The sequence below is a fragment of the Dromiciops gliroides genome, chromosome 5 (assembly GCF_019393635.1).
Source record: "Dromiciops gliroides isolate mDroGli1 chromosome 5, mDroGli1.pri, whole genome shotgun sequence".
In the NCBI taxonomy this organism is placed as follows: domain Eukaryota; kingdom Metazoa; phylum Chordata; class Mammalia; order Microbiotheria; family Microbiotheriidae; genus Dromiciops; species Dromiciops gliroides.
The window spans coordinates 95,334,383-95,358,205 of NC_057865.1; the positions used below are offsets into that span (position 1 = coordinate 95,334,383).

Here is a 23,823-nt window from a genome sequence, read left to right on the forward strand (position 1 = left end):
CTACACACTAAATTTAAGTTTAGCAAAATTACACTATCCCCACCCAACAATAATAAAACCTCTTATTATAAAATTAACTTACCTTATTTTCAACTTTTTACTAATTCAATGGGGATTCTTCAGTGTATGGCATCTTAGGCACTCAATAAATAATTTTTGTAATTAAAATGCATTTTTTGGGGGGGGTGCAGGGCAATGAGGGTTAAGTGACTTGCCCAGGGTCACACAGCTTAGTAAGTGTCAAGTATCTGAGGCCATATTTGAACTCAGGTCCTCCTGAATTCAGGGCCGGTGCTTTAGCTACTGCACCATCTAGCTGCCCCTAAAATGCATTTTAAGTACTTAAAAGAGCCTTACTGAGAACATGAATGCCCCAAGAGTTTAAGATCTCCTTCCAGACATGTTTATATTTCCCATGGTATGTAGATGGTATGCCTTCCCTGATTCTCTCAGGTGTTAGTGACACTCTGCTGCTGCCCCCTTTTCTTACAGCATCATCTCCTGTTTTTATTTACAAACTTTACATGTGCCAACATAACATAAGCTTCTTGAGGGCTGAGACTATCTCACCTGTGTGTGTGTGTGTGTGTGTGTGTGTGTGTGCGTGCATGTATATGTATATGCCTAGCACAGTGCTAACAAAAAGTAAGGTGCAACTAAAAAATAATTGTTTAAAATTCTCTAGCAATATAAAAAATAGTGGGTGATCAATTTAAATTCAAATTTTAAGATATGAGGATACGTGTAGAGTTCCATATATCTGGACTTTGCCATACTTTGTCTGGTATAAACCTGTTGAATTCCAGCTCTGAGATCATCCCAGATTTGGTCGAGACCAATTTGCTTCAGTCCATGTGGATTCTGACTCCTGTTGGATGACATTTTGTATACTGTGACGTTTTCCAATGAGCAATGTTTTATCTGAGATCTAGCTAATCCTCCATCAGATGGAACATATGCAGTATCATTCCAAATTCAGTAACAGCAGCTCAGAAGAGGAGTTCTTTATGTGCGAGGAATAAGGTTGTCTTCCAAGCAAACCTGAAGAAAAAAAAAAAAGATTTAATACAAAATACAATCACCAAACATTTTCAAAGAGAGAAAAATAAGCAAAGGACTGATATGTGATGTTAAAAATGTCTCATGGAGCAGTACCTACTAATGTACACTAATAGAAATATTTGTATGTGTGTACATCTATGCATGCATGTATACACAATTCTGTCATGGTCCATATGATGTCCACATGAAGACAAGTACCTGAAAACCCTAACTAGCAACTCTGTCTTGGGATAAATCGAATAAATATGTTCATTAAGTGAAATAAAGTATGATGCTGTTACCATCAAAACCTAAATGTCCTCCAAACACTAATGATTCATCATCGTGTATATTTGCTTTCACAACGCAGAGGTAAATAGCCATTTCTACTACTAAATCTTCATTTACTGATGTTTAAGCTGGTTGTGGAGGACATAAATGATTTTCTACATTGTGGCAGCACTACTATTCGTGACTACTACAGACAGACTATACATCCATTAAGACAGCATAAACTATACCTAATTATTAAGCTAAAAGCTTTTATAAAGATAAAAGCTAAAAGACAAGTCAATTTAAACTGAAAATGAAAAAGAAACCATTTTTAACATATTACTCTTGAAAGAGCCCTCAAACATTAATAGAAAGTTTTTAATTTACTTTTTATTTCTCAAGATATATAATTTCCTATTGAAAAGCAGTCACTAAGGATTTAGATTTGGGATTATTTATAATTATTATTATTTATAATTACTAAAATTCTAGAACTTAAAATTTAGAATTTAATCACATAAGCCAACAGTCCTAAAAACATAGTTCACTGTCCATGAATTTTCCCTAAGAGGTCCATGCAAATCATACCAGTTCAGAGGATTCAGAACTGGAAAAGACCCTGGTTTCCTAATCTAAACTGCAAAATGGAAGCGCTTCACTAGAGTTCTAAAATTCAGACCAATGACTCGGTCAGTGTCACACAAGCAGTAAATGGATTTGAACCTGGACCCTCAGAATTCAAATCACATGTTTCTTCTACTATACCATGAAGTCATTAAAATTCTGTGTCCGTTTTAAGTTTACCTCACTGAAGACGTACAATGCACAGAAATAAAATTAAATATATAGCCACATATACCATATAAATATATGATGGCATTTATAAAGAGTGAAAAGGGGAATCCACCAGAGAACTAGGTCGGTAAACTGTATAGGGCTTTGTGGTTGAGACTTCTGTACAGTAAGTTAAAGTTCAATATCATTTTAAAATACATTATGCTTTTATATAAAAGGAACTAAGATGACATGGTCTGAACCGGGAAAGACCTTTGGAGATGATTAGTCTAACCCAAACCTAAACAGAATTTCCATTTACAATATTCTTGCCAAGTAACCATTCAGCTTCTACTTGAACTCCAGTGACAAGAAACACATGATTTCCAAAGGCTGCCCATTTCACTTCTAAAAAACTCAAATTATTAGAAAATGTTTCGATCTAGCGGTATTTTGCTGTGGAAAGATTACTCGACTTGGAAGATTTTAATTTGAACCCCAGATTCCACTACCTGTGTGACTTTGGGCAGATCACATAATCTTTGTGGACCTTAGTTTATACCTTTGCAAAATGAATGTTAGCCTAAATAATCTCACGAACAAGCCACTCTGTAAATCTTTTTGGAACTTCTACCTATTTCTTTTAGTTCTCTTTAAGGTGAAGCAGAAGATTAATCCCTCTTACATGAGATCTCTCTTCAAGAGATCTTTTCTCCCAAAGTCTTCTCCTGACTGGTTTAAAATCATAAAGGTTTTTTGATTATCTGTAATCTGGTCTATTATAATGAAATCATGTTCTAAGGGTAACCTTATTCTGGCAATATGGAACAATGGAAAGAATGAAAGATTTGGGATGAGAGGACCTGATTCCAAGGGATAGACTCTGAGTTCTGGAACTTACTGGGTGAACCTGGGAAGAATATTTTCTTTCCGGGCCTCAGTTCTCCCATATGTAAAATAAGGACGTTCACCTAGAAGACTTGTAAGGTTTCTTCTAGCTCTACTTTTATGATCCTATGATCCTTCTGTAATGACTGGAATGACGCCACCTACTGGAGACTTGCTGTGGAGAGCTCCACCATGAGGAAAATGCCTCAGAGGCACTGTGGCTTTTCCTTGGCGTCAGGAAATGATGTTTGCTCATGGGTGCTGTCTATCAAGTCTACCAGCCAATCAACTGGAGGAGCCTCCTATGGTCTGGGAGGAGACAGGAAGGAGGAAAGGGAGCCTGTGCAGAGAGCGCTGGCCTTTTTGGCTTCCGGACTCAATGGTGGTGGCGGCAGAGGACTTCACAGGAAATTTGAGGAAAGATAGGAATGCCAGGCTGTTAGAATTCTGTTCTCAATCTTTTTCTTTCTATTTTCCAATAAACCCTTAAAAACCTAAACTCGTTTTATCAGTGATTTTTAGTCAGTTTCCCCCACACTGGGGGAACACATTAGAATCCACATTTAGAATCTCAAAAGCCACAATAGCCTTAGTTGTAAAATAAGGGGACTGGGTTACATGACGCCTAAATACCCTTTTAGCTCTAAATCTTATGACCTTACATTTTTAAAGTTCCTATTATCACCAACCACTCCCAACTACCTTGGTTCCACTTATGCTCATAGCTCACAAGTATATTCACAGCTCCATTCTAGCTTAAGCAATCTTTTAGAATCCATACTCAGGATCACCTTCCTTCTTTTTTCTGTCTTTTAACACTCAGGAAAAGTAAACTACTTCACCTCTACACTCTCTTTGTGAGCCAGAAAACAAATGAAAAGCATTTCTGGATCAAAGAAGAACAAAACCAGAAATTTATAAATAGTAGACATGGACTACCAGTGTCAGCCTCCTATGCACCTGAAAATGCTCGCAAATCCCTTTCAGAACTTTTACAGGAAGTCAATTTCCTCATTTTCCAATAATTCAAACCTCCTTCCCTTAAACATTGTCATTCAAGATTAAATAACCCACCAACTTTTTACCTAATTTATTATTGCTTTATCTTGTCTATTTATGCAATACTATTATATTTCCATTTTAAAATACAATATTTTCAACTGTTTCATGGAGAGCTGAAAATACTTTTTGGTAGGATAGCCTGGGAATCTCATCACCATTTTGAACATAGTTGCTTTGTGAAAACATATCTAATTTCCAAACAACTGGCTTATTAAAAAAAAAAAAGTTTGGAGCACAAACTGAGTACTTCCTGTACTATGACTGTAAACAACGAGCAAGGAAGGTTCACACATCAGAATCACAGATTTTTAAGACCTAGAAGAAAGCTTTGATGATTAAAGGAGCTACAAATCAGAAGAATCCAAATCCTTAAAGCTACAGGCTGGAAGTAGCTTACCAAATGTATGCTAGTTCATGACAGAACTAGGCCTAAAATTATTTTTCCTGAATCTTAGACCCGATGTATTCTCCACCATACAATTTTAGTCTGACTTTTTCCAACATCCAACATTGCTAATCAACAATGTAATAGTCAAAAGGCAGACAACCAGGAGAAGCAGGTTAACTGAAATGCCTAGGTAATCTAACATTTTAATAATGGGCACTGAAGAGTTAGTTACTCAAGAAACGACAGTCTTATCATTTGGATATGAAAGAATTTTTTTTTTTTTACACTTCCCATAGACTTGGAGAAATGTTGCAAACAGCAGGAAAGTGTAAAGTGTGGGAAAATAAAGTAATTGCTTCTTGTATTTTTAATAGGAACATTTATAATGAAACACACCATGAGTACAAAGTAAAAAAAAACTGTCATCATGGACTTACTGAAGGCACCTAAAATATTCTCAGATATGCTTCTTACCATTATCCAAGTACCAAGCTCACAGATTGTTATTGGAATTGCAATAATAAAATTACATTTTGGTAAAGAAGAAATAGCTGAGATCCACATAGAGTTTTAAAGTCTTTGCAAACAAGATCTTATTTCACCCTAATAAGCCTGCAGGGGAGGCTCTGTAGGTACCATTATTTGAAAGATAAGAAAATTCAGGCTCAAAGTAACATACCATTTACAGACAAAATCGACCAGGCTTTCTAAAAAACCAAGATCATTATTTTCTCCCAAATTTTCTATCATCTCCAAGTCATCAAAACATGTTTTCCTTAACAGTCATAATGAAGACCAAAATAAAATTTCATCTTGCTATTCTCTTTTTGTTTTTTTTTTTTTGCTGGGCAATGAGGGTTAAGTGACTTGCCCAGGGTCACACAGCTAGTAAGTGTCAAGTGTCTGAGGCTGGATTTGAACTCAGGTACTCCTGAATCCAGGGCCAGTGCTTTATTCACTGCGCCACCTAGCTGTCCCACCTTGCTATGCTGAAAGAACAGAGTAAGATGAGTTAAAAAACAAACAAATGAGAATCTCTATTTTTCAGTCAAATGGCCCTTTGAGGAAAATTCCACAGAATAGCCCTTTGGTATGGCTGCATTTTGCTTAGGTACAAGTTTCTTAAGTTATTCTCTACCTGGTTAGGACATAAGATACTACCAGCACAGTAGTCCCTTCTGTTTTTTTTTGTTTTGGGGTTTTAAAAAAAATCTTGGCTCCCATGCTTTTCACTATGATCTCACACTTCAATTATAAACATTACTTTGAACTATGATATACTTTTTTTCATGATATATTCTTAAATTACTGTATCTTATTCCACTAAGTGTGACTGCAGGTTCTTGAAGTAGAACAATTATTTGACTAGAGATGATAAAGTTGAAAATATAGAAGGTCAAAAGGTGAGTGATATGATCAGTTATGTACACATAGAGGGCACCTGATGTCTGTTAAATGAGATATATGCTCAAGAAAGAGCAGCTTCACAACAGTAGGTGAGATGGATTTAGGGATTGGGATTACTGAGGCAGGGAAACCTATTAGGAACAATAAATCAAGCTGCAGGTAATAATGGCCTGAATTATGGTGGTACCAATGAGAATGGAGAAAAGATGACAAAGACTTTGTGGAAAGAGAAGCATTGTGATTGGACTGAATTACAGTAATTTTGGTCAAAAGACGTTTTAGTTTTAATGCTGATTTCTTCTCTATACTTACATGTGTACATAAGTATTATGAGTATATCATATATCAACAGTAAAAAGGGAGTAAATAAGAGATACTTATTTGTCTTTCCCTGTACCTCTAGGTTAAGAGAACAGAATTCTATGTATGAGTAGTAAAAACATTTAAAAAAAAAAAAGAAAGAAAAGAGAAAATTCACTAAAAGCCAAGGGACCAGAAGAGACATACTTTGATAGGCAGGGAAGGGCCCACTCCTATAGGAGTAGAAATAACACAGTTCACAGTAGAGTAGAAATAAGAGAACAAGAAAGGAGAGATATCTTGAGTAGATAGGAACTAAGGCTTATAAATCAAGGAAGCTTATAAAAAAAGAGTATCAAAGGCCTGACCCACAAGTACTTTGTCTAAGAAAAATGACTGTGGGTGTGGAAGTATCCTAGGGTTATTCCAAGTCCTGACAGTGCCATGTGACTTTAGGCAGGTTGCCACCTCTAAATGAAGGCAGAGAAAGAGAAGCTGACTACGATCTTCCATAGCTCCAACTTCTTTGATTCTATAACTATTACCTATGAAACTGTAATTACCTCATGTAAAAATTTCAATTTCACTTTTGTTACATATCCTTTGTGTACCGATAACACAAACATACCCTGCTTGTCACTAACTGGCTTTGCAAAAGGACCACTGGCCAAATGTTCCCAAGGACAGTTAGTTCCTTAGGAACACTCTTGATGATTTGTGTTTGGGGTTATTATAGATTGGCCAAACAATGTTACAGCAGTTTTGCAACATCATGGTACGGTTTAGTTTTAATGTATTAATAGGGCTATCACAAAACAACTTGTTCAGGTCAGGGCAGTTTTATGTCGATAAGTGCAGTGTATACATAAGGGCACCTAAGGTTATGAGTAAATGTTATGAGTACTGCTCTTCTCTTTTTTAATTTCATAATTACTTTCTCATTTTAGTACTTCTGTTATAAATACACTCTAATATTTAGATTTGTAAATTTCACCTGAGCACTTCTCTTTCCTCAAAAAGTAATTTCTATTGCTTGTCATGATGTATGCATGATGTATGCAGATGAGCTCCAAACATTCTTTCACTGCTTTAATGGAATATTCTCTCTAAGCCTAAAATTAGAGAGCTATGAGAATCTTACAGCTATGAGTGTGTCTCAAAGGGCAAAGAAGTCACATTCACAAATATGTGTGTATGTGTATTTTTCCTGGGGACCTACTAGGTGCCAGATACTGAGGTGGAAATGTCTATAATTCACTCTTTGTCCTAAAAGAGTGAAAAGACCTGTAACAACTATGAAGAAAAGATAGGTTTAAGGCTTTTATCACAACTGAAAGCATGGAAACTTGACCAATTTCATTTATGCAGGTATAATATCAGGTTATGAATAATCAAAATCTTTACTTTTAGTGAAATTCTTTTAATCTGATGCTTTGTCCAAGTACTTAATAAATGTTTATAAAGAAAGATGTCATGATAGTACAAGTTTTAAGCCTTAGTAGCTTAAAACAGCACTAAGACTTTTGAGACAATCTGTGTATCTATAACTACCATTTTATTTTTTTCTTAATGGAAAGAAAATCCATAGCTATCTGAAGACTACATAAAATTCTGTCATAAGAAAATGACCAAACATGTAGCAGTGAAACACTTCCTCTACTGTCTTTCCCAAATACTAAGTTCTTTCTTTCCCTGTCTAAATATACTAAAAACTTTTAATATGAATTTGGGCCCGTAATTTCTCTGTTTGTTGTTGTTGTTTGTTTGTTTTGCAGGGCAATGGGGGTTAAGTGACTTGCCCAGGGTCATATCGCTAGTAAGTGTCAAGTGTCTGAGGCCAGATTTGAACTCAGGTCTTCCTGAATCCAGGGCCGGTATTTTATCCACTGTGCCACCTAGCTGCCCCTTTTTGGGCCTGTAATTTCATTGGTATTAGGAGCTCCTAGTGAAGAAACTTCCTCTTATTAGTGAAGATTAGCCACTGTTGCATAACTTAGAGACTTGGAGAGCTGCTTAGGGAGAAAGTTAAGTGACAGGGTCACACAGTCAGGCTGTATCAGAGTTGGGACTTGAATTCAGATATCCTTGACTGAGGTCCATCATTAATCCAATAAACCACGTTGCACCTTAAGCAGAAAGCTCAATAGCTCTTCTGTTCTTGTCTATGTATTTAAAAGCTTGCATTGGAATGCTAACTTTTCACCTGTTGACTACTACTATATCCAAACCAGAAGATCCTAGAGGGCAGGATTCTTGTGGGTAACCAACATGTCTTCTACCTAGCACCATACCTTAAGTATACTTAACTAGCCCTAATCATTAGGTGACTCTTGCAGTAATTTAGGACAGTCTTTTTCTAAAGGTTGTGATGTGTACAAGCTTTTACTGTGATCGGTCTGAAGAGAATGACTATAGAATGTGCCTTGTGAAGAGGAACCAAGCATAGATCTGGATGTGTTTGTAGGTCTGACTTCTGGTCAAAGCTCCATGCTAACTTTCTAGGTGGTGTTTATCAAACCACTTTTGTGAACCTCAGCTCCTCATCTTAAACAAAACTCATTTTTGTTGGGCTTTAGGGTTTGTGAAGTATTTTGCTCACAAAAACACTGCGGTAGTCAAAGATTATTCCCATTTAGCCAAGGAGAACACACGACATTAAATGATTTACTCACTGAAATCTACTGTGTAGAGGTGGAGGCCAAAATTGAAACCCACACCTTCTACCCTCCCAACTCACTGCCTTCAAATTGGGAGGGGAGGGTGTCGGATAAAATAATCTCCAAGGTCTTCCAGCTCTAACATTCTATGATGATGGTATATATTGTTTTGTGGTAACTAGAAAAAAAGGTGCTTCCTGTAACTCTGGTTGTACACAGATTTACATTATGACTACTTGGGGCAGCTAAATGGCACAGTGGATAGAGCACTGACCCTGGAGTCAGGAGGACCTGAGTTCAAATCCAGTCTCAGACACTTGACACTTACTAGCTGTGTGACCCTGGGCAAGTCACTTAACCCCAACTGCCTCACCAAAAACAAAACCAAAAACATTATGACCACTTTACCATAAGAATCACATGAGATGTCAAAGTCTTCTTATTTTTTAAAAAGGAGCCATTTCTCTAAATTCCACTTACTTACAGGGAAAAAGATACTGACATATGGACAGGTTGTCACCCCATGGTGAGATCATTAATCTATCAAAATATTAAACGGTGCTTTATAAGGTTCCTCCCATTTGTTTGTTTGGGTTTTTTGGGGGGGGGGGTGTTTTTTGCTCCCATTTGTTAAAAAGGAATTAAACTTATACAGAGCTTAATGCTTATAAGGCACATTACATAAGTTATCCAATTTTATCCCCATAAAGTACAAATATTATTCTCATTTTAATGAATTCAGGATTCTACCTTCCATGGATAACTAACAAACGCGGGTATTCATTACATCATCTAAAATATGAGCCCATTTACTTATATACCTGACAGTCCCTTTCATAGACAGGAAACTGGCCAACAAAATATACATTAAGTTTTTCTATACCCTGGGACATAGTAGGTACTTAAAAAGTGCCTGGTCCCTTCCCTTCTGACCTCTTTCCATGCTGTGAATAGGGAAAACACAGGCCCCAAATTCTTTTCACAGCACCACCTCTAACTTTAAAGCTTTTCAAAGGTCAATCAATGACTTTAATCTCCTTAGGCAAACTTTGCTTAACAATTTTAGAGAATAGGAAGAAAAATAATTTTGCAGGGGTAATAACGCTTTCAAACCGAGTGAACAAAATCAGGGAAGAGAAGGAAGAACGGAGGGAGATGGAAAGGGAGGAAGAGAGAAAGAGACAGAGAGAAAGAAACAGATAGACACAGAGACAGAGACAAACTGATCACTAATCATCACAATCACTCAGTACTGGTTAAAAAAGTATCTCAATAGAATAGAAGGAAAAAATCAGAAATAAATGAATTCAATAGCCCAATGTTTAAACTTCAAAATATAAATGGCCAAGGAAAGAACTCCCTGTTTACACAAGTGAGCCCATCAACTGGGCAATGGCTGAACAAATTATACATGAATGTAAATAAGTGTTATTATGCCTGAAGAAATTACCAAGGAGATAGTTTCAAGGAATCCTGGGTATGAAATGATGCCAAGTGAAGTGAGCAGAATCAGAATAATTTTTAAATGGACAGAGACTACAAAGAAAAATAAAAGACTGTAAAACTCTGACCAATGCAATGAATGACCAGATCTGTCTTAAGAAACTATGTTGGCTATCTCCAATTTATTCTGTATATATCTTGTTTGTACATAAGATGTTTGCATGTTATCTCCCCAATTAGATTATGACATCATTTTGAGAGCAGGGACTATTCTCTTTCGCAGTGCCTAGCAGGCAATTTATAAATGCTTGTTGATTTGACCTGAATTACCTAATATGAAGAATGCTACCCACTTCATAACTAAAGAAGTAATGGACTAGATGCAAAGGGAAATAAAATTCTGGACAATGACACTATATGGATTCCTTCTGCTTCACTAAGCATAAGGGTGGGGGATGACTTCAGTTTTTAGCAATAGTCATACTCCACCCAAAAAAAAAAGGACCAAGAAAAATTAAAAATGCACAAAAGAGAACAGAAGGCAGTTCAAAGGAAAACAGAGAAAAGAGCAGTTTTGAGAAGGTATGTGCAATATGTATGTATGTGTGCATACACACATATGAAACACATATATGAAATTAAGTATAAGTAATCAAACATGAACAGTTCTCAAAAGAGATGCAAATTATTGATAAAATGCTCCAAATCACTAATAAAAAGAAAAACGCAACACAAAACTCCCATAAAATTCAAGTTTCATTTTCACACCCAAATGGGCAAAGATGAAATAATCAGTACTGGAGGGATTGTAGAAAGATGGGCACACATGAATTATTATTATTGGAACACTGCTCTCACCATGGGGGAAAGCAATTTCAAATTATGTGAATAAAGCAATATAAATGTTCATACTTTTTAAGTCCAACGTTAAACACATATGACGAGGAAGCCAATGCCCACCCCCCCCAAGCCTCACATATGAAAAACATTCATAGCAGCAATTTTTGCAATAGCAAAAAACTAGAAACAAAGCACATCTCCATCGACTGGGGAGTGGCTAATAAATAAGCTGTGTCACATGACTATAATGGTATATTATTGTGCTTTAAGAAATGGTAACTGACCTACCACAATCCCAGAAAATTAATGAATGCTACCCACATTCCAAAAGAGATGACAGAGTAAATATAAAGAATGAAAGAAGATACGTATCCACAGACATAGCCAATTTGGTAATTTGTTTTGGTTGACTAAGCATATCTGTTAAAAGTATTTTATTTTTCTTCACTCCTCCTTTAATGGATGGAAAAGAGAGAAAATAAATGTTCGTTAAATGAAATGTAAAATTTTCAAAATGAATAGAGAAATATGCAAAGGTATATGAATTCATGCAAATTAAAGTAAGCAGATAGAAGGAAACTAATAAGAAACTATAATGACCATAACACTGTCAATAGATTAATTCAAACTGAATGCTACAAAATTATGATCAAACTTAGCACTCAGTGGGTAGGAGTAGACATACCCCATGCTTCTTTGCAGAGGTAGGACAGTAAAGGAGCAGTACACTATAAGACCAGACTTTCCCCCATGTGCTTATCAGTTTTAAAATGAACTGTTTTCTTTCTCTTTTTTACTGTAAAAGATTGCTTTGAAAGCAGTAAGGGGAATGTAGGTGATGTAGAAAATACTTGTCTTTTTCCAGTTTCTTTTTTCCCTTAAAAACATTTTTATTGCTCAGAGAATCATAGAGATAGAAGGGAATTTGGGAGTTGTTTATTTTTACAATGTTACTGTATAAATGGTTCATCCTGCTTTAGGTCACTTCGATTTGCATCAGTTTGTACAACTCTTCTTAGGTTTCTCTGGAACTATCCCTTTCATAATTTCCAGTTGAGCAAAAAAGTAGACATCTACTCAATCTGGTCCTAGACAAAAACCGCACTCAAGTCCTCCACCTTTCCAACAAAAAGTGCCCTGCAATTTTTTCCCTATATCCTAATATGGTAGTTGGTGAAGTTCAGTTTTGTGTCTTCTTTGAAATTCAGAGAAGTCAACACAACCTGTGGAGTATTTAGTATGTACAAAAGTTTGTTTACAAGAATAAATAGCTAAATCTGGTTTTTTTCCCCTCTGATATTTTCTCACTGGTGGCTGGTTTTATTTTGCTCCTGATTTTCTATTTTGCTTTTTGTAATTTTGGCCGAATTGGAACTCAGGTCCTCCTGAATCCAGGGCTGGTTACATACACTATGTCACCTAGCCGGCCTGCAATGAAGCTTTTAAGATGTAGGCCTAGGGTCACACAGCTAGTAAATGTCAAGTGTCTGAGGCCGGATTTGAACTCAGGTCCTTCTGAATCCAGGGCCGGTGGTTTATCCACTGTACCACCTAGCTGTCCCTCAATATTTTCATTATAATTCAGTGATTGTGTGTTCTCATTATAAAATGGGAACTTGCACTTTAATGGTGTAGACTGAGCCCACCTTTTTATAGACTTCAACCTTCCCCCCTGTACAAGTTCTCCCACCATAAATTGCCCATGAAGTGGCAGGCAAGGGAAGACCCATCTACCCCATGTACTGGGAGCCTTCCTGGAGGTCTCTTGATATTATAAAGCCAAGAGAGCATAAAAGATGTCCATCATTTATCCCTCAAGCTAGTCACATGATTGCCTGCCTTTTTTTGATCATGCATCTCTCTGATAATATCCTTTATGCCTCTTCTATATTCTACTTCAGTGGCAATATGGGAGAGTTTACAATGTCTACCATGTGTCCATTTCTCTCTGGGTGATGTGTCACTAATTCTTCAGAGAATATGGTATTCAATGACTTACAGCCATACAGCATCACTGTAAGAATAGAGAAATTAAAAATATGGGTCTTTTACTTCAGGGAAAAGCTTGAGATTATTAGAAAACACTAAAGTTTGCTGAGAGTGCAGCCTATTCTTTTCTTCCTGTTCAGTTTTGCTTCCAGTTCATTGTCCACACTTCTTTGTCCAAGAGATATTTACTAAAAGACCAGCCCTGTGGCTATTGACATTACAGTACAGCATAGTCTGGTCAGTAAGTATATTTCATCCACTTTTTTCCTGTATGGATGGATAATTAGCATAGCTTTTTGAATCATGTATCTCACTATGAAAGCTTTGCAGTGTTTGAGGGCAATATCATCTACAAATGGGCACATCTGAAGAACTTTACCATCTAGTTATAGGATTCCCTCTTCAATTTGGAAACTGTTCGGGACATCCTTCAAAACAATGCCTTTAAGTTTGGTATTTGCTTGTTTTGTGGCTTCTTTGATAGGAATTAAATGACAGGAGTTAAATGAAGTTATTTCTTTGTACTATTATATTTTTCAATGACTCTTTGACTTACACACACACACACACACACACACATGACTCTTACAGGCTACCTTTTATGGCAGCACTTTGCATGATGAATTAAATGCTTTTTATAGTCAAACAGTAAATACAACAAGAACTTTGCTTCCTTATACATTTTAGTCATTTGTGTATAAAGAGATAGCCCACTATAAAGTCACCTGCAAAAGCCTGTATGTTTCCTTCTCACACTTGTGTCAATGATACTCTCAGTAGAGTGATGATTAGACTATTTTCATCCACATTTAGTGATCATCACTGCCTTCTCCATGGACATGGTCAAGATGAGATACATGAACTCTGCTGTAGGCTAGGATGCCAGTGCTGGTCAATGCCCCTCTCACCATGCTTTGGAAGGAGGGATCCCAAGACTTCTTTTATTTATTTATTTTTTTATGGGGTAATGAGGGTTAAGTGACTTGCCCAGGGCCACACAGCTAGTAATTGTCAAGTGTCTGAGGTCGGATTTTAACTCAGGTCCTCCTGAATAACTCAGGTCCTCCTGAATAACTCAGGTCCTCCTGAATCCAAGGCCAGTGCTTTATCCACTGCGCCACCTAGGTGCCCCCAACCCCAAGACTTGCACAAAGGTTCATGCCTTCCTTCTTCGGCTTGGGCTCCTGGAATATAGTGTCACCTATGAGCAACTGAAACGGGCCCTGATGGCCGCTCGCACTTCCCAGGAAAGCTCTTTTCCTGAGCCTTCTCCTGCTAGCTCTCTGCCATACAGCCCTCCCCTTGGAGTCCAGACCCCAGCCTGCCTCCCATCCCATTTTTCTTCCCTCTTCCTCTCCTCCCCTGAAGAACTCCCCTGCCCTAGAGTTAGCCCCTTTTTATCCTTTCCCATTGCAGCCTCACAGTTCTTAAACTCCTTACTTTTAATAACTCCTTACTTTTAATAAAGCCATAACAGAACCCCACACCCTCCACCCCCGCCAAAGACATTTAGTAATGGCAAAGTAGGTATGTGGGTCAGTATATGGGAAAAGTATGACTATTTTCAATAGCCTGGAGGGGAGAGCTAGAGTTGTATAATAAAGTCTATGATTTTTTTTTTCAAATAATTTAGTATCATCACCTTATTCATGAAGCTTCAGATTAGATGATTCCTTTTAATGCCCTCAAAATTGTCATCTCCAGCATGGCCCTTCTCTAATTCTAGTCTGTTTTCTTATATGCCATTTCTATTTTGTTATGTCAGTTGTGAGGGATGAAATGCAAATATGACTGATTCCACCGTCATCCATTATAGTTCTATATAGGAACATATAGAAAGTATTCTCATGCTTCTACCATCATTAATAAGGATCTGCCACCTGGTGGCAGTAAACAGTGGCCAGCAGCAGCCAAAATTCATTTTTCAACTAAAAATCCAGGTTCATTACCTACATACCAACTGTAGAATATTTCACTTCCTCCATCGAGTCTAAACTATGCCACTTCTCAAATTGTTCCTCACCTTATAACTGGGTTGTCTATATCATTGTGGGGGGGGGCCCTCATCAAATAAATGTTTCAAAGAAAACTCAACACTGAAAATGTGCAGGAATGTCCTAGTCAAAATCCAGAGCCTTAAAGCACACTCCTCCCCTCCCCCCCATAACTAACTAAATAAAATACTGCAAGCTAGAAAGAGTTCAAAACTATAGAATCAGTCAATTATCACATACTACTTAGAGATGGACAGCTACGTGGCACAGTGACTAGAGTGCTAGGCCTGGAATCAGGAAGACCGGATTTCAAATCCAGCCTCAGATACTTACTGTGTGACCCTGGACAAGTAACTTAAGTTTGCCTCAGTTTTCTCATCTGTAAAATGAGCTGGAGAAGCAAATGGCAAACTGCTCCAGTATCTTAGCCAAGAAAAACCCAAAAAGGTTCATGAATAGTCAGACATCTCAAAACAACTGAACAACAATATAAAGGGAAGATAATACACATGACCAACTGGAAGGTGCCAAACAATGATCGAATGCTTACATTATACTAAGAGGAGAAATAAGTGTCCCTTCAAAATTCTGCTATTTTCAGGAGTCAAAAAGGGAATGAAGAAAAACAAATTCAAAGGCCTGGGGGTGGTTTTGTTCTCTTTTAAGGCAGCAAAGGAAAGGGCAGGGAAAAGTAATAAGCTATGGAAGAAATGAGGAGAGGAACTTAGTATTTCTCATAATTGGGGTAGTTGAAGGGAAAAGAGCCAATACATTCTGATAAGGTGAATGACTTTTTTCTTACTATATACTTCTGGGTTACAAGGGAAGACTTTCATTGGAGCAGAGAATTGTAAAGAAGTGGGTTTTTCTGGTTCTAAGCTTCACCTGCTATGCCACCCTGTCTCTTTGGAATGACAGTGATACTTTTTTTTAAGGATGAAAAGAGCAATACAATTCTAATATACACAGAAGAGAAGAAAATGAAGTTTGGATGGACTTGTAGAGAGGTGAGTATTGTTGAATTTGAAATTCAATACTGCATTCTCCCCTCCAAACTCACTTAAGTTGTATGTAGCCAAGATTCAATTTTATACACAATTCTCTTTCATCTTAGGTTTGTGTCCCTTAATGTTTTTCAAGTTCATAATAATAAACAGGAAATAAAAAAAAAACCACACTGTAAAGCTACCGGCAAAATCACTAAGTACAACAAATTTACTTATCTAACTTTAACTTACAATGCATACCAATGGCAGATTTCTTAAGTAATAAGAAAACCTTTATAATTTAAAAAGGTCACATAAAGGATACAGCCATAATAATCTTATTATTAAATAATCTGGTTATACAATAGCACAAGATAGCTTTGAGTTGGATAGATTATACTTCATTTCATATAAATAAGTCATTTCTTGTGTAATTCAACTTTGAAGGATGGGTAATTCTCTAATTTTTATTTCTACATATAAAGAAGCATTTATTGTACATGTTTAAATTTCACAAGTACCTCATCTCTAAAAGAGAAGATTTGATTTAAAGAGTTAACTTTGATAAAAAACCTCATCATTCTTATAATTCTCAATAAAGAATTTGGATATTTTACCAGTTTGCTGCATAATTTGGGCAGCAAAACACTGCTACATGGTATGTACATTACATTTTATATGAAGATTTACCCAAAGCTTTGAAAACAGGTACCTGAGCTATTTTCTCAAAATACACTTTCATCCAAGGATCACAGGATAACATAGATTTAGAGTTGGAAAGGACCTTAGAAATCCTTTAAAATCTTTTAATCAAAAGGGATTAGGTGACATGCAGTATCACACAATTAAAAACAGCTGGGCATTCAAGATCTTTTTATTCCACATCCTATTGTTTTTCCAATATACTATGCTGCTGGTAATTGTGACTATCAGCTATTTCAAGTCAACTATTAAAAACTGAGTGAATCCTATGTGAAATGTGCATTAGGACAAATACAGAGACATATACTATACAACCCATGTCGTGAAGGAATACATATATATAATCATCTAATTGGATGACTGACATGATATACCAAAAACATTAATAAAAAGATATTTGCTATTAAGAATTACCTGTTGAAAAGGGAAATAAGCTGGGATGATCAAGGTTGGCTTTATAAGAGGTAGGATTTGAGCATGATTAAGATACAGACAACTAGAAAAGAATGGCAATGCACACCCAATATGCAAAACTGTATCAGCAAAAGCGGAGAGGAAGAAAAGTATATGAAATGGGCATTTAAGTACACTTGTCTGGTTACAGTAGAGAGTAATGTAGAATACTGAAATAGAAGGCTGTAATGTTAGGTTTGGGGCCAAACTTCGTAAGACCTTGAATGTCATGCTAGAAGACCTGAGGCAAGGAGAAAAATCACTTATAGTTTCTGAGCAGGAGATGGTTTATGAAAGCAGAGAGGTATAGGGCTTAGAGCACAGGACTTGGAATCAGAAGACACATTCAAATACTTCCTCAGATACTAAATGGTGTGACCCTGGGCCAATCACATAAACCTCTCTGGTCCTCCTTCCTTACTCACAAAATGAGAGTAATATAGCATTGTGAGGATAAAATGAGATCATGTATGTAAAATGGACTAAAGCAAAGATCGAAGAGCCTTACTTTCTGATCTACTGTAAAATGTGTCACTTAGCCAAAGGTTCAAAGAATCTCAATGTTGGAAAGGACCTTGGAGGAGATCAACCTAGTTCAACCAATTCATAAATGATAACTCCCTTTACATCATACTCAGCACTTGGCCATCTGGTCCTTGCTGAGTCTAGTGTCTGGTGCACAGTATAGCGCTTCCTGTGATTTCAACATCTTCTCTGGAAAATAGGGAAAGGACTTAATACTTGATTGGTGTTTTGACCAACATTTCTGTCCACCCATGATCAGAGAATATCAAGTGAAATTAAGAGAGGAAACAAAAAGTCCATAACAGATAAAACTAATTTAGAACAAATGTTTTTTTGTGTGTGTGTACTCTACTGGGCACTGGAAGAAATTAAAAAATAGAGAAGCCATGCTATAATTAAGTTGAAAGGACAGTATGTAATTGTGAAGTCAATCAATCGTTTTGTGTATGTGTGTACATGTATGTATTCAATTTGTCATTTTCAGCTTGTGTTATACTTCCAAACACTTCCATTGACCTTTAAATACAAAAGTACCAAGACATTATAATCAATCTAGTTGTCCAAAGGGATAACAAGAATAAAACAAAATGGCATATAATGAAAAAGAAATAATTTATTTTTGTTTTGGAGGCATTTAGGTTTTTATATTTAAACTAGGGGACCTGATATTCTGGGAATTCATAATGCTCCCCTCCACTTAGTGAAATAATACCATAAAGATCTAATCTTTGTCTATACCAGAGTATAGTACATCAACTCAGGAGAATGATGATGATATTTGGTCAACATGTATCTTTTATATCCTTATTAGTTCACACATTCCTTTAGTAAGTTTAAGTGCTTTGGCTTCAAAAGGACTTCTCTTTTGGTTCCTTCTAGGTTAGAATAGATCAAGACATGGAGTCATGACTAAAAAAGAGTTACTTTGAAATAAAACATGAGAGGAACTAGCATATCAAACATGTGCTATTCCATTAGTAAATTTATTCCAATGACACTGTCTGAAAACCTTTTTGTACTGCTACTTTGAAACCTTTAGAACCTGTGATGTACTCTTCAATAGCAACCAACTTTTGCCCTTTGAGTGTTTTTTGAAATTTGCCAAAAATTATCTAGAGCTTAATCTCCTGGTCAAGGTGAATCATGTCATTTTAGTCACAAAATATGATGGTACCACTTTTCTTTTCAAAAAACAGCTGGTGTTCTATTAAGATCCAGTAAGAGCATTCATTAGAGATCATCTATCCTAACCTCTTCGATTCTACACTTAAGGAAATTGAGACCTATAGAATAATTTGTTCAAAATAACTGTTAGCAGCAGAGCTGGGATTAGAACCCACTCCCATGGATTCTGAACTTGTTTTTTTTCCACTATACCAACCTTGGTTTCCAGTTTCAAAAAAGTCATTACAAAAATGTTTTGAGCATGAAAGCATCAGTGAAATAATTATTGTAGCTAACGTGGATACCAAAGTACTTGGTTAAACAGAACAAAAAAAAAAATCAGAAAACAAGATTTTCCAGTGAGAATCACCTTTAGTTCACAGCTTATACATCATCTTGTACTCAGCTGTGTACTTGATACAGAGTCCTATAGTTGTGATTATATTGTTTCATAGATAAATACAACCTGGCTTTTAGTTTGTGGGGAAATGGGTCTCCTCCTAGTAGAATATAACCACCACCATTCAAATTATACTCCTCTGGACCTGTTTAAGGACAAAGTTCCCCTTCCCTTAGGCAGAAAGATCAAGTAGCCCTGAGCTGGTCTCAACCAGGTCCTCTACCAGGAGGATTGAAGGAATGTCCCTGTGTCCCCTCCCCATTGCCTAAGAACTCAAAGAACAATTATGGAAATTAGGGTTAAGAATACTGAAAGCATAGATTGTAACCCTTAAGTAATCACCTAATGATGAACAAGGGGAGGGTCCATTTTGAGTTAGGGACTAGGGATTAAAACAGGGCCTGAGAGCCCTCACTTTCTGCACCTGTCTGCTGCACACTCATCTTGGTGACCATTCTCTGGAGAATGAAAATAAACGAGCCTTTGACACATTGCTGCTGAGTTCCAGAGAATTATTGAGCAGGAATCACTGTCCTCTCAGTTTCTTGATTGTTAAGGGCCTTAGTCTTCTAATTCTTTTTTGTGTCACCACAATATCTAGTGCAGCTCTCTTTATTAATCATTTTAAGCCAACCTAACTTCTAAACATATTGTAATTGTAATGTCCTACCAATATTCTATTCAATAAAATTCCTCTATGAAAAAGGTATAGCATAAAGTTAAAGGAAATTAAATTTTATTTCAAGAATTTCACCCTTAGTATGATGTATCACAAAACCAGGGATGGAAAGCATGTACATATAAAAGACTTGTAGGTGACACGTAAACATTAAGAAAAGACCCCAGATATCCTAACTGAAAAAAATTATTTCCCAATAAGTTTTTATGAAGCAGCAAACACTGTTACATTGGGGGGAGGGGACAATGAGAGTTAAGTGATTGCCCAGAGTCACACAGCCAAGTGTGAAGTGTCTGAAGCCGAATTTGAACACAGGTCCTCCTGAATCCAAGGCAGGTGCTTTATCCACTGTGCCAGCCAACTGCCCCCATTACTGCTACATTTTAGAACCTACTGCTTAAATTGTAAAGCAATGTGTAAGACAAAAATTAAAATGAAAAAGATTAGGGATTGATACAGAGAAGGTATGCTCCATCTTAAGAAAACCCAATAGATTAAATTGATGATATTATGGATTCAAATTTCAAAATATCCCTTTACTGGGTGGTTATATAACTTTTATCCTGTAATAAAAGACCATTTATGATAACTTTTATCCTGTAATAAAAGACCATTTATGATCTATTCTCCTCATTCTAGTTTACTTTTGGTTAACAAATACTAGGGAGCAATGTCCCATTATATTACTCTTTTTATGGCAGCCTCTTGTCTTTTTTTCCATTTGCCAGTTTAATCTCTGAAGAGAGCCTGTGTCTTTGTTCTTTTCTGGTTTTCCCAATTCCCTGGAATAGGAGTTGGTGAATTTCCAAAATGAAGTCACTTGGTTTACATAGCATCATCTCCCACCTCCACTCTCCCTGTGGTGGATGAATATCTCACCCAAACATTAGGTTATCTTTCAACTGCCTTTTGGGCTATTTCTTTGATATCGGTTTGAGAACTAATGCTTTCAACAGAGTTCCTCAAGAGCATACAAAATAAAATTCAATTAATCAAAATACAACCTCTAGATTAGGTGTTCTTAAGCATTTTTGTGTCAGATCCATTTGTCAATCTGGTATGGCCTATTTATGGATCCCTTCTAAGAATGTTTTATTTATTTATTTGTTTGTTTATTTATTTATTTTTAGTGAGGCAACTGGGGTTAAGTGACTTACCCAGGGTCACACAGCTAGTAAGTGTTAAGTGTCTGAGGCCGGATTTGAACTCAGGTACTCCTGACTCCAGGGCCAGTGCTCTATCCACTGTGCCACCTAGCTGCCCCCTAAGAATGTTTTAAAAACATAAATAAACTGGAATACAAAGTATACCAATTATATTGAAACCTCATTTAAAAAAAACCCAGAAACCTCCCGAAAACCCTAAACTCAAAAAAACCAGGTTAAGAACCTATGGTCCACATCTCTTCTGGAAGGTAACAAAAGCAGCATGGGGTAGTAGACAGAATTGGCCTGGAAAAAGGGCCAAGTTCAATGCAATGATAGATTTTGATGATTTTTCCCCCCTTTCCTTAAAAAAAAAAAATTTGTTACAAAGGATGGCTCTCTGAGAAGAGAGTAAGAGAACATTTAATGATAAAAGCAAGGGGTATCAATACATTTTTTAAAAAATATATCTGAGGGGGCGGCTAGGTGGCGCAGTGGATAAAGCACCGACCCTGGATTCAGGAGTACCTGAGTTTAAATCCAGCCTCAGACACTTGACACTTACTAGCTGTGTGACCCTGGGCAAGTCACTTAAACCCCATTGCCCCGCAAAAAAAAAAAAATGTAAAAAAAAAATTATCTGAGCTAGTGAAAGCAAAGCACCTTGATTTGAAAAACAAAACACATCCCCCATTCCATATATGAAATTTCAATCTGATCCATCAATTTGAGAACTTTTTTGAACCCTAATGATGTTAATCCAAATTACCTTTGAATTACATATACACACCATATATTAACATTGAATTAAATATTGGAATGGCATTCTAACTCCAACATGGTTCAGAATTAGATTGGTATAAATTAATTGTATGCAGCCTATTCCAGCTACAGTGTAAAGGCAATCTAGCTAAGTACTAAGAAGCTCCTAGGTTGGCCACTCAGTAATAAATTCTTTGGCCACAGCAACCTATTAAACTAAGAAAAACATTTAAAATCACTTTCAGTTTTGTATAGTAATAGAGCCTTATCAAATGCCTAAATAACACACTACCAGAAGAAATCCATCAATGTTGGCATTCTTTCCCTAAGTGAAACAAACCAATAAACAGTAAGTGGCCACTAAAGAAAATGACGGTTCTCCTTAGAGAAGTAAACAAAGAAGCTGATGGAGTTAGATTCATTCTGTACCAAACAAAGAAATATTCACAGAAAGCCATAATGCTTTTAATTTCTGCATCCCCAGCACTTGGTCATTTCAACTTAGAATACTCATAAGTTTCAATGTCAATGTCTACTCTACTACAAAGGATGAAAAGATGGGGAAATTCTGTGAATAATTTGATAGTATCTTCCAAGCTAAGTCAAGACACACTTTGATACTCAGTTTCTAAAAATGTGTAAAGTATGTTGCATATTTGGTACAAGGGTGGGGAGGGTGGCAGGGAGAGAAAATAAATGCTTATTAACTGAAAAAAAGGGAGAGGAGGTGAGAATGCAGATGGATTTTATTAGGGGTGGTGGAAACAGATACTCATAATACTCATAATTAAGTTGGAAGGCACTGGATATGGTGAACACTGAACATCATCACAAAAAATGAAGCTAACTACATTTTAAAAGAAAGGAAAAAACTAGTTATTGACAAGGGAACCATATCAGAATCAGTTGTCTGTTAACAATGGACCAGCTCTAGTTAAGAGAAAGGCCAAAAGTCAGTAGAGATAAAGATATAAGAATGTATCAAGATAAGGGAACAAAGCAAACAAAATAAATGTGACCTATTCAAATGAGCTGTCAATGACCAGACAAAAAAAAAAGGGAAAGGACAAAGATACTGACCTCAGATCATCACCATTTCCGGTAAACCTTTCAGTGATTTAAAACTGTTATCACAAAAATGAGGCCAGAAGAACCAACAACACTGGATCATCTTGCAAAGCGTGGAGATGACTCAGCCAAGGTCAACACAAGGTTAAAATACAAACCCATGTATAAAAACATTAAAGAGGAATATGGAAGATAAACAGACTCATGAGAGGCAGTATGATATGGGGCAAAGAGCCTTGGACTCAGGAGTTAGGAAAACCTTCATTCAAATCTTCAGATACTGTCTGTAAAATGGCAAGGCATTTTTCACTTAATCTCTCTGGATCTGGGTTTCCTCATGTGTAAAACGAAAAGGATATACTTAATTGCTCCTAAGATCCTTTGTAGTTCTAAATCTATGAATCCATGGTTTCATAAAACAGAAGAATGCTGTGGAAACAGAAGCCCACAAAATGCTTTGTTTCAAAGCAAGAGAGCCACAACATCCTGGGAGTGAGTATTCAATAATGAAACTGGCATGCAGATAACAAATTACAGCAAACAAATTTATCAACAATGCTGTGCTACTCTATTTTTGAGAATTGCTAACATAGAGGCTACTACATTTGAACCCATAAAGTTCAGTTTGAAGAGGTAATACAAAATAACAGATCTTTCCAACTCACTGGCCTTCCTGGACATATTAACGTGGGGGTGGGGGGGTGGGGTGGAGAAGGAAAGTGCTTTGAAACAAGTCAAGCTTCTCATTGACACCTTCCAAATTCTTCCTCTACCACTATTATTTGGCAACTTCTCCTTCTTGGGATACAAAACATATCACCAAATCCAAGTCCTCATGGAAGTTGTTTACCAATCCACAAGACATTGTTCCTCCTTTATCAAG

At 36.6% G+C, this 23,823-nt stretch overlaps 1 protein-coding gene across 6 annotated transcripts in view; it reads right to left on the reverse strand.

Moving 5' to 3' along the window:
- The window catches only part of CUL1 (cullin 1), a 108,405-nt gene that overhangs the window by 64,263 nt on the left and 20,319 nt on the right, over positions 1-23,823 (reverse strand). For all 6 annotated transcript variants that reach the window (XM_043966793.1, XM_043966790.1, XM_043966792.1 and 3 more), the window contains exon 2: positions 743-1,041. In XM_043966793.1, coding sequence (XP_043822728.1) covers positions 743-882 — 140 coding nt within the window. In that variant the 5' untranslated portion in view covers positions 883-1,041. The remainder of the gene's footprint in view (positions 1-742; positions 1,042-23,823) is intronic.